This window comes from Falco cherrug, chromosome 5, assembly GCF_023634085.1.
Source record: "Falco cherrug isolate bFalChe1 chromosome 5, bFalChe1.pri, whole genome shotgun sequence".
Taxonomy (NCBI): domain Eukaryota; kingdom Metazoa; phylum Chordata; class Aves; order Falconiformes; family Falconidae; genus Falco; species Falco cherrug.
In genome coordinates, this window is record NC_073701.1 from 71,339,375 (window position 1) to 71,351,440 (window position 12,066).

The window sequence follows — 12,066 nt, forward strand, 5'->3', positions numbered from 1 at the left end:
GGAACAGAAAGGGAGCGGAACGGAAGGGAGCGGGCGTGTGTTTCCGAGGGGAGCCCGCTGGGCCGTTGCACCGCCCTGTCCCGGTACCGGAGCGCGCAGGGCGAGGAGATGGCGGCGGGTGGCAGCGGCGGGTGGCGCTGAGGGGCGGCGGCAGAGCAGCTATGGAGGGCGGCGGGGGCAAGCCCAGCTTGCAGGTGGTTTACCAGGCCGTGCAGGCGCTCTACCACGACCCCGATCCCAGCGGCAAGGAGCGGGCGAGCTGCTGGTTGGGCGAGCTCCAGAGATCGGTGAGGCCTGGTGGGGAGCGGGGCGGGGGGGCACGGCCGGGGTGGGGAGGGGGCGCACTCCCAGTGGCTCCCCGCCCCGGGGGGCGCCGACCGGCCGCGTCTCCTCGGTGCCTAGTGGGGGGGCCCGGCCCCGCGGCGGGCCGCCCCCTGGGGCTCCATCGGCGGCGGCGGGGGGGTTGTTGGGGTAAGGCCGCCCTCCCCGCGGCTCTGGGTTGCCCCGGGCCCGGCCTTTGTCAGCTCTCTCCGCGGCTTTTCTTTTTAATAACAGGAAGGACGGGCTGACATGTTTGGCACAGCCCTCACGGAGGCTGGGAAAGAGGAAGCGGCGCCGGGAGGTGTCGGGGAAAAATGTGCAGCTCGCCCCGGCCTCCTCCCGCCGCCTGAGGTGAGGAGCCGGCGGGCATCCCGCGCCAGGCCCGGGGGCAGCATCGCCCTCCTGGCCCGCTGCCGGCGGGAGGGAGCCGAAGGCGTGGAGGGCAACTGTGACGGAGCCAAACCCCTGTTCCTCATCTCTGGAGTCTGTAAAAGATGGATGGCGAGCTCCTTCTCCCCAAACTTTAGCCTTAAGGCTAAATTTGGGAGTCAGTGTATGTTTTCCCACCTTGCATTGACCTGGTGGAAACAGATTTGTTCCCTCTCAATTGTAAAGCTGGGGCTGACTTTGTTTTGTCTCCTCTCCAAAGCCTGTTGTTTCTCCTTGTTATCTTTTGTACTGATGCATCACTCCCTGTGCAGCTCTGGTGCCCTTTTTGTGGCATTGTGGGGCATAGTTTTCCTCCTTTGCTCTTCCCCCAAAATCTTTCGTGGCTGCTGATGCCTTCCTGGGAGAAGTCTGGTTAGTTTTATCTCTCATGTTAGGACTTCTGGAGGAGTGAGCCTCCTGCCTCCCTCGGTGGGCCATTTATCTCAAAGCCTGAATCCTGTGGAGCAGAGCAGAGAGTTCCTCTCCTCAGCTCTCTCACCACCCTCCCAAGCAGGTTTCACAGAGCTCCGTTCAGCTCTTTCAGTTTCCCACCGGCTGGTAAATCTTTAGACCGTTTGTTACCACAAACTCACATTTTTCCCCCCTTTGTTTGTAATTTACTTGAGCACACTGCACAGGGTTACATCCAACTGTGAGATTTTGCAGCAGCATTTGTTTCCGCAACAATTCTGCTAAGCAAGGAAAAGCCTGTCAGTTGTGTGTCTGTATTTAGACAGCCACATTCCTCATTTGCCCCCCTCAGGAAGGGGACTTTGCTGTTCAGGAGGCACATGTGGAGAATTTGGGTCCATGAAGTGGCTCAACACCGATCGGTGCTGGGTCCAGGCCTACAGGCAGTTCTTCAGTGGATCAGGGCACTGCCAGCTGTGGTTATGCCCCTACAAAGACCTCATTTCAGTTCAAAGAGAGCGATTATTATTTCCGAGATTGTTCTTGTTCCAGGAACAACCCAATTCTGTGGTCACAGTGGTGGGTGCTCCATGTTTACTGGCTGAGGCCTCTGGGCTGCCAGGTCTCTGTCTGAGCGGGCCAGGAGTTAATGGTGCCACAATTACTTTGGATCATTTGGTGGGGTAGATAAGCGTTTTGCAATGTGCTTAGAGGAGTTCCTGGTCAGCATTTGGGGCAGAGTGGAAAAACAGGGATGGGCAAAGGATGCAACAGGATGAAGAAGATGGATTTCATCTGTTATCAGTGCTGGGACGGGAGGCTGAAGATGGTTTCTCTGCATTAGAGGTCTGCAGGCTGCACTCTGGCTGCCCACACTTAGTATAAACTGCCCCATCGAGAGGAGAGCTCAAAGTATTTGGGCTTTTATTTTTTAATATCCTGACCACCTGTAAGGATGGGATGTCTTCGTCTTTGGGAAGTCTTGGGGTTTGTTTTGCTCCACTGTGGTTTCTTTGGGCTCTTACCTGTGTTGTCCAGGTTGTTTTTAATCTAAATCATGGGTGTCCTTACGTGGGTTTAGCCTTTGTGTTCCTATAAGGCTTCTCTCTGCGCTGCTCCCCTTGACTGGCTCTGGCTGTTGTCCAGTCTCTGGTGGCTGAACAGTTTCTCTGCACGGCTGCTTTTGTCCTGCCTTGCAGATAAGCGTGTGTGAAGCACCTCAGCTCTAGTACCAGTAAACAAAGGGGATCCCTGTGCTTTTCAGAGAGGAATATCTCTCCGATCTCTTCTCAAGAGAAATGCCTTCAGAAATCCCTTTCCAGCTCTGGACTGACTGTTGTATGTACAAGGGTGTTTTAAACACAAGCGGTGAGCCAGCTGGACTCCAGGTTGACAGCATTTCTACTTCTTGCTTTTTATTTATGCTTATTTGGCCTGATCCTTTCAGAGATTTATTTGCTGCATCCAAGGATTAATTCCAGTTGTTTTTCAGACTTTCAGGTGTTGTGGGGCACAGCCTGATTTCATTCAGTGTGTTCAGCTTGTTTAAACTATTCTTTACTGAATTTATTTCAACTTTCAGATGCAAGCCAGAGGAATGTGAGTACTTTTGATAGCATTAACATAACAGATAACAAATTTGACTTACTCAAGGCCTTGGGCTGTCCAGTCCCCCCATTCTCACTGAGAGAAGATAACTGCTCGGATGGGTGATGTTGCCAGGTGTCAGCATGTGTGATCTTAACCCTGTGGTACGTGGGAGCCCACAGCCACCGTAGGGTACGAGCATGCCCCAGTCATGGTAAAACTGCCTGGTAGTTCTACTGCTGTGTACAGGGATGATGATATGCTGCTTCTTAGCAACTTCACGCTGCAGGTACGAGGTTGTCTGATCCCTGTGCCTAAATGAAAGCTTGTGATATAAGTATTGTGTGTAATTGAGAGTCTAAAGCTGCAGGTAGCTGATGGCTGAGGTCTGATTTAACATCATTTTTCATAAAGAGTGTAACAGAAGCTTTGGCTGCTTCTTTATGAGACTGGGGGAATTGTACTTAACAAGCAGTGCTAGCTCCGTGCCTGTCACTGGTGTTGCGTGCTCAGCATGGTGAGGTGCTGCAGGATTAGTGCTGCCTGTGGCAAAGCAGAGCTTCAAAGCTGGAAACTCTTCTTGTGCATGTTGTGGAGTATGGTAAGATGATTTGGGATATGCTGGCAAGGAGTTTGCTGATGAATGGTTGCAGGACGTTCACTGGAGCAAGTGCCTGGAAGGTGTGTTGGAAAGTAAAGGTCTTTCTGCTTATTTTTCTTGTGCAAAGAGATGAAACTTAGATGTTTAAGTAGCAGCATTCTTCAGGAAGCTTATGAAGGCAAACGTAACTCGCAGCCTTAGCTGTACCAGGAACTAGCTGGCTTCCTTTCAGATTGAAAGCCATTCCTGAACTTAAGTCCTCTCCTCCTAATACAGCTCATGAGCCGTTGCACCAGGCACCACTGAAGATGCAAGTACTCTTATTATACCTATATTTTATACAACTATATAGAGTTTATAAATACATAATATGGAGGTTATTCTGCCACCCTCCGTCCTTAGGGATCTGTGTCCTCCCTCCCCTTGCAGGGAGGGAGCTAAGGCAGCAGCGGGCACATGTCCTTCCTGTAGCTGCAGCGAGCAGTGTGGCAGAAGCCTGCTCGTGGGACTGTAGCTTTTAGGGGAAGACTGTAAAAACTCCTTTGCCGTTTTTCTGCACCAGTCATCCCATCTCTCTCTTTAACGACGTGCTGCTGAGATGTGGTGTGCAAGGCATCAGCTTTATGGAACATACAACCTCAGTGATGAGCTTCAAGTGAGGATTTTGTGCCCAGAGGTTGACATAAAAATGTAAAAGCAGAGTGTGTGGTGGGTTTTGGTGCTGACTTCACTAGGTGGGTTGATAAGGAAAATGACTGCTGCTCCAACTGCTTGCTGACTGTCAACAGTGACAAGCCAAAGGCTTGGAGTGTCATCCGCCAATCCTCAAGCAGTGGCTGTACTGGCCAAACACTCGCTTATCATTCCTGTTTTGTAAATAAGGTCTCCTTGTATCTCAAGCTGGATCAAGTCTGGATTTAATAACCTGAAGGTCCTTTCTGTGGTCTGTCTTCTGTTCACAAACCATCTCTGTTCAAATGACTTAAAATTTCTCAAATATTCGTTGCCAGCCAGAATAGCACTTGATTAGATGCAATTTGTTCCTGTTTGATACTTGAGCAGTTCGGTCTCAATTGGTTCCGCACCATTGGCCTCTGGTGGGATGGGCTGGTGGGACTGGGTTGCTGCTATTTTTTTGCATTTCTGGAGTTGTGGTATTGTCTTAAGATCTGGCTGTTTGCCAGGATGGTTGTCACACGTTAAAGCCGTTGTGGGGATGGGAAGCTAAAGTTTAAATGTTAGTTTGTGTGTGCCTGAGTCACTATGCAGTGCTGACAGGGTGCTACTGAGAGGTGTTGGTAAGATTGTTGGTAGCGATTGGCTTGGGTGGTTCAGATTTGTCCATCTCTTCCCTCTGCAGCATCGTTTCTTGCCTGTTAACTGCTAATTATTTCAGGGGAATGAGGCATGCTCTTAACAGAGTATCTTGAAGAGTAGTTGTGAGCTTGCCTGTGTCCTGTACAGCACTTAAGAGCTCAGCTGTAGAACTGTACAACTTTACCTAAATCACAGAATTTGAGGATCATTCAACCGACAAACCTATGCTGTATGTTTGGAGTTGCATAAAGGCTAATTCCAGAGTAGCTGGGAGTTTCTTTAATGCAGAAGAGTCGGACCAAATGTAGGTGTTAAACTTGTTTCAAATGTGTTCAGCTTTCTGATCCTGCTTTCTTAAGTGTTTCATCATTAGCTTGTCTTTGGAGTGGAGGGTTCATGAAATGTGCAGTGCAGATAAGCAGCTGCAAGCTGGTGTGTTGGATTTTTTTTTTGGTGTGGATTAAGTGTAGGTTGGTTTGTGATTTAACGTTGATTTATTAAGTGCTTTCTAGGAGGTGGAAATTATATGTGGCTCGTAGCCAGACAGGGTTCATTTAAGTGACTAATTCTGATGTAGTTTTCCTTTGATCTGTCCCTAAAGTTAATTTAGTGATAATATTGGGTAGAATTATAACCCCTAATTAAAATAATAAAAAAAAGCCAACAAAACACCTTTTACCAATTGAAGCATGCTGGAAATTATTTTGGTATTCTTTTCCAAATCATTTTAAGGGAAATAAAATCTCACTCCCCTTGCACCCCATGATCAGTGCTGCTTGTGTGGAGAGGAACCCACAAAATGCACGATAAACAGATCATTTCTTCAAGGAGGTGAAGAAAGGAAGGCACAGTCTGGCTTCCCTCTTGTTTGCACACACTGTTTAAAGCTTTTTCATTTTAGGGTGATGAGAAGTCAATGTAAAGTCCCCATGTCATGCTACAGCCAAGAGGTCAAGGGAACCTTTGGGTGCCATTTGGCTACAGCATCCAAGATGGCCAGCTCTTACTGCCCCCTCCTGAGTTACTCAAAGGTGTAAAAAACAGATTCATTTGATGTCTTGAATGGCCAAAATTTGGTGTGGCCACGTTGCTCTTCCTTTATATGTGCTTGTGGCTTGGTGCTGTCTGTCGCTTTGAGGCTGGCATGGGCTGGCATTGTCCAATCAATAGGGACCTTTTGTCCTGCCAAAATCCATGTGCGACCCTGGCAGTTCTGCACTGCTCTGCCCCACTGTGCACTCCCTCCTGCTGCTGTGTGGCACAGGCACAGTGCAGGAGATGTATTTGAGCTGCTTGTGGGCCACATAGCTTGAGAGCATCAGGCTTATCGCTCTTCTAAACACCAAAATAACTTTCCTCCTTCCCTGCCTGAAATAACATCACAGGATCGTGGGAAGGGTCACCTTTGAGGGTCTCCATCCACCCTACTGCTCAGAGAAGGCTTCAAGCTTAGATCTGGTCCTGTGGCAATGATGGTATGGCCATCGCTCAAACCATCCTGGTCAACAAGGCTTTAGCTTGACCCAAAATTTGTGTTTCATATTGCCAGCAAACCAGTATAAATGAGAAATTCCCAGATTCGCAAGAATGCTTGTCGCTGGTTACCCCAGTAACCGCGAGTACTCAAGGACAGGGTTACTGGTCTTCATCTCATGGGTTTTTTTGGTCTATTGGGGCATTTGGCCAGTTGTACTGGGCCATCATGCATGAGTGGCTGCTGCAGAGGCATGCCTGGAAGTTCATTTTGGCACATGCAAAGGAAGCACAGATTTACAAGCATTGTTCCGGAGGTGATCTGCTTGTTTGGAGAGCAGTGCTTGCAATGTGGATGCCCTCACCAGAGCTGGAGAGAACCTTGCCTCCAGCAGCCTGCTTGAGCCATTGATGGATTTTTGAGAGGTGATGATATCTTGACAGAGCTTTGGAAGAGAATCTGTGTGCCAGCACACTAAAAGGAGATCTTAATGATCTTTTGTAGAAGGGGCTGTGTTCATTCCCCACTCACTGAGATGCTCCAGACTGCAGGGTTGTGTTTGGCCCAAGTCCTCTAGTGATGTTAGTTCTGAGTTTTTGAAGCATTCAATCTGTATCAAGAAATCGGTCCATATCTGGCCAAAAGCAATGGGTAGAAAAGGCTGCAGAAGCAAGAATGATGTCTTCTGCACTGATAGTCCAGAAGGCACAAGTTTTCTGACCAACCAAGCACCCTCCTATGATAAGGTAGTTGGTGTGGTGGATGGGGAGAGCAGTGGATGTCCTGTTCCTTGATGTTTAACAAGGCTTTCAATGCAGTGTCTTACAGTGTTCCTGTAATCGAACTGGAGAGAGATGGACCTGATGGTTGGGAAACTCTCCCAATCACAGGGCTCAAACAGGAGTGGTCATTGACCTGAAGTCCAGCTGGTGGCCGGTTACGAGTGGCATTCCCAAAGGATCGATAGTAGCATGGATGCTGCTGAATGTTAATCACCTGGATGATAGGACAGATGCATCCTCAGTAAGTTCACGGATGATGCCAAGCTGGAGGAGTAGTTGATACTCTGGAGGCAGGGCTGCTCTTCCAAGGGACCTTGATGGGTGGAGGAATGGGCTTATGGGGACCTCAGGCAGTTCAGCAAAGGCCAATTCAAAGTCCATTCCCTGGGATGTGAAACCCCCCCTTGGGATGAGCGGCTGGAAAGCAGTGTTGTGGTTTGGGGTTTAGGAGACCAAGTTGTCCTTGGGCTGCATTAGGATGGATAAATCCTGGAACGAAGACCAGGGTTGAGAAGGTCTCCATCCTTGGAGACATACTCAACTGCCCTGAATGGGCTTGACTTAAATTGCTTCTGCTTTGATTAGAGGGTCTGACCAGCCACCTCCAGGTTTGCTGCTTTGTTATTCTGTGATTCTGAGTTTTAGGTTTTTCAGCTGTCTTCTCAGAGCCTTCCTTACTACGATGTAAATATTCCATGGTAAAGATTGCCTATGGCAGCAGTTGAATCCTTTCAAGGAAGGGGCATGAGATTATAAATTGGGGAAAAAATGCAAGTTGAACATGTTGGTGGAAGTTCAGAAGGAAATGCTGCCTCTGCGGCAAGGTTTTACCAAAGGATCCACTACATACTTCCCTTTTGAGCTGGGAGCTCTTCATTCTCACGGCACCTACAAACTCGTAATTCATCTTCGTGCTGTTTTGGTATCCATCTCTTAGACTGGCGTTGAATAGGCCCATTCCTTCCTTCACTTTGGTGTGTGGAAAAGGAGAGAAATTTCAGGGATTGTAGCTGGGCTCCCGTCGTGGTACAACCGCATCTCCAGCACACAAGCTGCCATCTGTTTTCTCAATAACAAACATAAGTCTGGCTGGCAGGCTGTCCACTGGAAGATGCTTACCTTGACTGGCCCTCTGAAGTCATCTTCAAAGCCTTGTGGAGCAGAAGACTTGACTTTGAATGCACTGTCTTTGCCTAAGGCTTGCTTGAGCTCAGTGCATGAAGTCCATTAGAACTGTCCTTCAAAAGCCTGGACGAGACCCTGGGGAGAGGCTGCTCAATAGCTGAGAGGGTTTGCCAGCTGGCTTGGCTTGTGAATTATGACCTTGGGCATATCATACTTTGGAGGTACCACTTGACCGAAGAGTGGAAACAGACAGCTCTTTGTTGGAAGGCTGGGGTGTAAGAGAAACACTTCATGGCTGCCTTTCAAGCGTGAAGCCTCCCCTGTTCTCACAGCTTTATGGCTCAAGCCAGCCTTTGTCTGAAAAGGATTTATAAAATTTAAGGCTGTGTTAGGAGCTCCTCTGGCTGGTGCTTCAGCTTCCGTATAGCTGGAAGATTTGTTCTGCCAGTAACTCTTCCACTAGCTGAGATTGAATAGACTGGATGTTCCTTTTTCCCAAGCTGGTTTCTTGAGAAGGACTTGCTTGTCATTGAAGGTTTCTGGCTGGGATGAGTGAAGTTGAGCTGTCATGAACTCCCTCCAGCATCGGCACCCGATGTAATACAGCTCTGAATCCCTCCCTCTTGCTCATGGTCTCCTGCTTTGTACTAGGAGGTTACATTATGGTGGTGACCACCTAGTTCTAAACTGAATTTGGAGCTTAGGGAACATCCACAGCTGCTTAGAGCCATCTGCATGTCCTTTGGTTAGATGTGCATAGCCAAACTCCATGTCTGGAGTCTTTTGGTGCCTCTTGTTCTGCACTGAAGGGACACAGCGAGCACTTCTGTAGGATACTCATCTGTGTTCAGCCTCAGGCTGATCAAAGCCAAGTGCAGATTTTCAAGGATGCTTCCTACCATGCTTCATTAAATGAGAGTAGCTCTCAAGATGTCTAGGCAATTCTTTGTCTCTTTGTCCAGTCCTCATCTTTCAAAATATGTGGTGCCTGTTTCACTGCCCTCTCTCCATCTCCAGGGTCTAATCAGCTGAACTGAAGCTGCTTCTGCTAGTTAGTGGGTCAGGTGGAGGAGTAGGTGGTAGGAACTGGCTGCATCCCTCAGGAGCTGTAACTTTATATAGTACTGGGGCCAGAAGGTGATACAGTGCCAGCAAGAGGTCTTCCTACATGGGTTCAAGAACAGCTTGAGCTGTCCACAAGGAAGGAAATAATCCCTTTTCTTCTGGAGATTTCTGGTGTGGACCTGCCATAGGACTGGAGCTGGGGAGGTGGTTCTGCACCAAGGCTGGTAGATGTGTCCTCCTACCTAAAATCCTTCTGCTTCTCGGGCACTGCATCCTCTTCTGAGCAGAAGAGGCAATGCTTCTTAACTTTGAGAGCCGATTATGGTTTCCAGCCTCCCATTCCTCCTAGCTGCAAGACGCGCAGGAACGACGCATCTTGCCAGCTTCATTTCCACCCAGCTCCAGGATTGAGGCTTTTTTCTTGCATCAAGGCTGTATTTGTATAGGAGCTTGGGTGACATCATCTTGAGTGCTTCATGTGGGGGTGTGGGGCTGCTTTTGTGGATGAGCTTTGTGAGGATGGAGCTGGGAGTCTTGACATAGGTGCGGATGGTTTGGGCATGGGGTACTCATTCTGCTCCATTGCATTTTTCTTTCCCCTCCCTTGAGTGAAGGTTTTTATTTATTTAAGACTTGCTACTCTTGGATCTTCATGAATCTTAAAGCTTCTATAGACAGCTCCTGTCCAGCTGATGATCTCTGCCCTCTGGATGCCATTAGTGTGGTAGAACTCACTAGGCATTGGTCCTCTTTTCTTGCAGAAAAGTGATGGAACTGGAACAGTAAAATGATGAAAAATACACTGGATTTTTCTGCAAATGTTTTCAATTATAATTTTCTAAACACTACAAGTCATCTCTAAATGAGTGCCTTCTCATCTACCCATTTGTTAAAACTGAAATACAGCGCTTTTTTTTTTTTTGTGGGGATGGGTTTTTTTGTGTGAAGAAGGTCCCTAGGCTCGCCTTGTTTACATCTTTGTCTCCTCTCATTACAGCCATGTAAATACCCAACTCTTATTTCATCCCAGCGGTAAATGTCAAGCTGCAAATGCTCTGCACTTTGGTATGGGGTTTTGGTTTTTATCTGCCTTGAGAAGCCGGGTGCATCAAGACAAAGCCCTTTGGGTGGTAATCTTCAGAGCTCAGTGACAAGGACTTGAGCTGTCTTTCTGGTTTTTGCTTGTTCTTTTATTGCTTATTTTTAACATCAAAAGTACATTTTGAACTCCAGTATGAAGTTAGATAGATGGTAAAAGCAAATCTTACACATGTGAGCAAGACTATGTGCGGATAGATCCTAGGGGGACTGGAGGAAGCCAAACTTTAAGCCACAGACTCTTACGTACAGATGGGAATGGCAGCTCATGGTTTGTTTATAACATCACAACAGCACTTGGCTCATTCCTTCTTGGGAGCTTCAGTAGATCTCTGCAAAAGCACTTTTGCTTCTGACTGTAGAACAGCCTCAATTTTATATAAAAATCCTTTCATAAAGTAATAGTAGCATCATATCTGAGCTATTTATAATATGATAGCACGTCATTTTCCTTCCCACAAGTGCCTGCTATCTGGAGGATGCTCTTAACTGGGGTTTTTTAGCGGTCTGGTGGTCAGTGCTAGAATTTAAACCCATTCTCTTCTAACATTCTGGAAATACTTTGTTGTCATGTGCCCAGAAAAAAATTCCATGAATAACATTAAATCTCCTGAGGTACTCAGCTGCTCTGTGGTTGTTGGTGAGATGTCTTCTTTGTAGTGAGATATAGATTGGGTATTTGATAGCTGCAGTCACAGACTAAGAATTTTATTTATTTCCTAACCTGACATTTCTTTAAGGTCTTCCTTACCTGTTCTGCTGCCGTATATATTTGTTTTTGCTAAATACTACTTCAGGGTGGCTTTTTTTCATGTATATATATTGATTGGCAGTCCAGGTAGTCGTCGTTGGAGCTGCCTGAGGGCACGCAAGCCATCTTATTTCAGCTCTTGAATGCTTTGTACAATTTCTGAATATGCTGCAGTAATTTTGGGGCATACAAATAGCTTCTTTTTAGTATCATCAGTCATTAGTGATCACAAAACCATTAGTAATTTTGCTGTCTTTGTTGAATCAGTGACTTCCAGACGCTTAGATTGTTGCTTGTACAGCAGAGCTGGGCTCTCTGGCTTTGGTTTTGGCATGCTTTTTGGTAGGATCTCCTAACACACTTACTGTTGAGTCCCCGTTTCTGCCGCCTTGTCCATAATTGTTCTATTCTAAATGCTGTGGAAAGTATGTGCCCATTAATTGAGTTGAGAAAGTTTTTAATACGAGTCTTAGAAGGTCTGGTGTGGTTCTAGCTATTGTAGTTGTTTAGTTGCTTAAGAAGGGCTTTTTATTTATTGCTAGCTTGGGAATTACCTGAAGAGTATAAATAAATCCGTAGGGACATTTCTGTCAGAAATACCTCCAAATTTTTCTTAATACCCGTTTTGAAGTTTTTACAGGCGATTTATATGCCAGCAATAGCTGGAGTTATTGGAGAAAGCTTATTTAACAGCCCATGGTCACAGAGGCAGCTGGGAAGGAAGGATCAAAGCCTGGTAACCGGAAAGGAGCTTGTCTGAAATGTGGCAGCTCCAAAAGGACTCTCTCCTTGACCATTGTGAACTCACCAAGTCTGGTGAGTACCTGTTGAAAGTGAGCCTGGCCAGCCATGTGTCCATGGGCAGTCCTGGCCAGCTGTCCTCCAGCCTGTCACTGTGGCAAAGTTCAAAGATAAAAGCAATTCACAGCATCAGCCTGAGGTTGGAGATGAGGGATGGATTCAGCAGCTGCTGAGGCTGAGTGTAAGGCAATCACTGCGCTGCTTCTGGGGCTCTGTCTGTTGTGTTTGGGTGCCGTTGTTTGCTTGAGTTTTTCAGAGTTGAGCTAAAAGGAGAAGGGGAGAAGAGATGGGAGAGCACCAGAGT

General features: G+C 47.4%; 1 protein-coding gene across 3 annotated transcripts in view; it reads left to right on the top strand.

Moving 5' to 3' along the window:
* The window catches only part of TNPO3 (transportin 3), a 44,166-nt gene continuing 32,100 nt past the window's right edge, over positions 1-12,066 (top strand). Inside the window, exons 1-2 of one of the 3 annotated variants that reach the window (XM_055711289.1) lie at positions 1-287; positions 556-672. In XM_055711289.1, coding sequence (XP_055567264.1) covers positions 162-287; positions 556-672 — 243 coding nt within the window. In that variant the 5' untranslated portion in view covers positions 1-161. Of the gene's footprint in view, positions 288-555; positions 673-7,020; positions 7,164-12,066 lie in introns of those variants that run through there. The other 2 variants (XM_055711290.1, XM_055711291.1) reach the window with 2 other exon arrangements.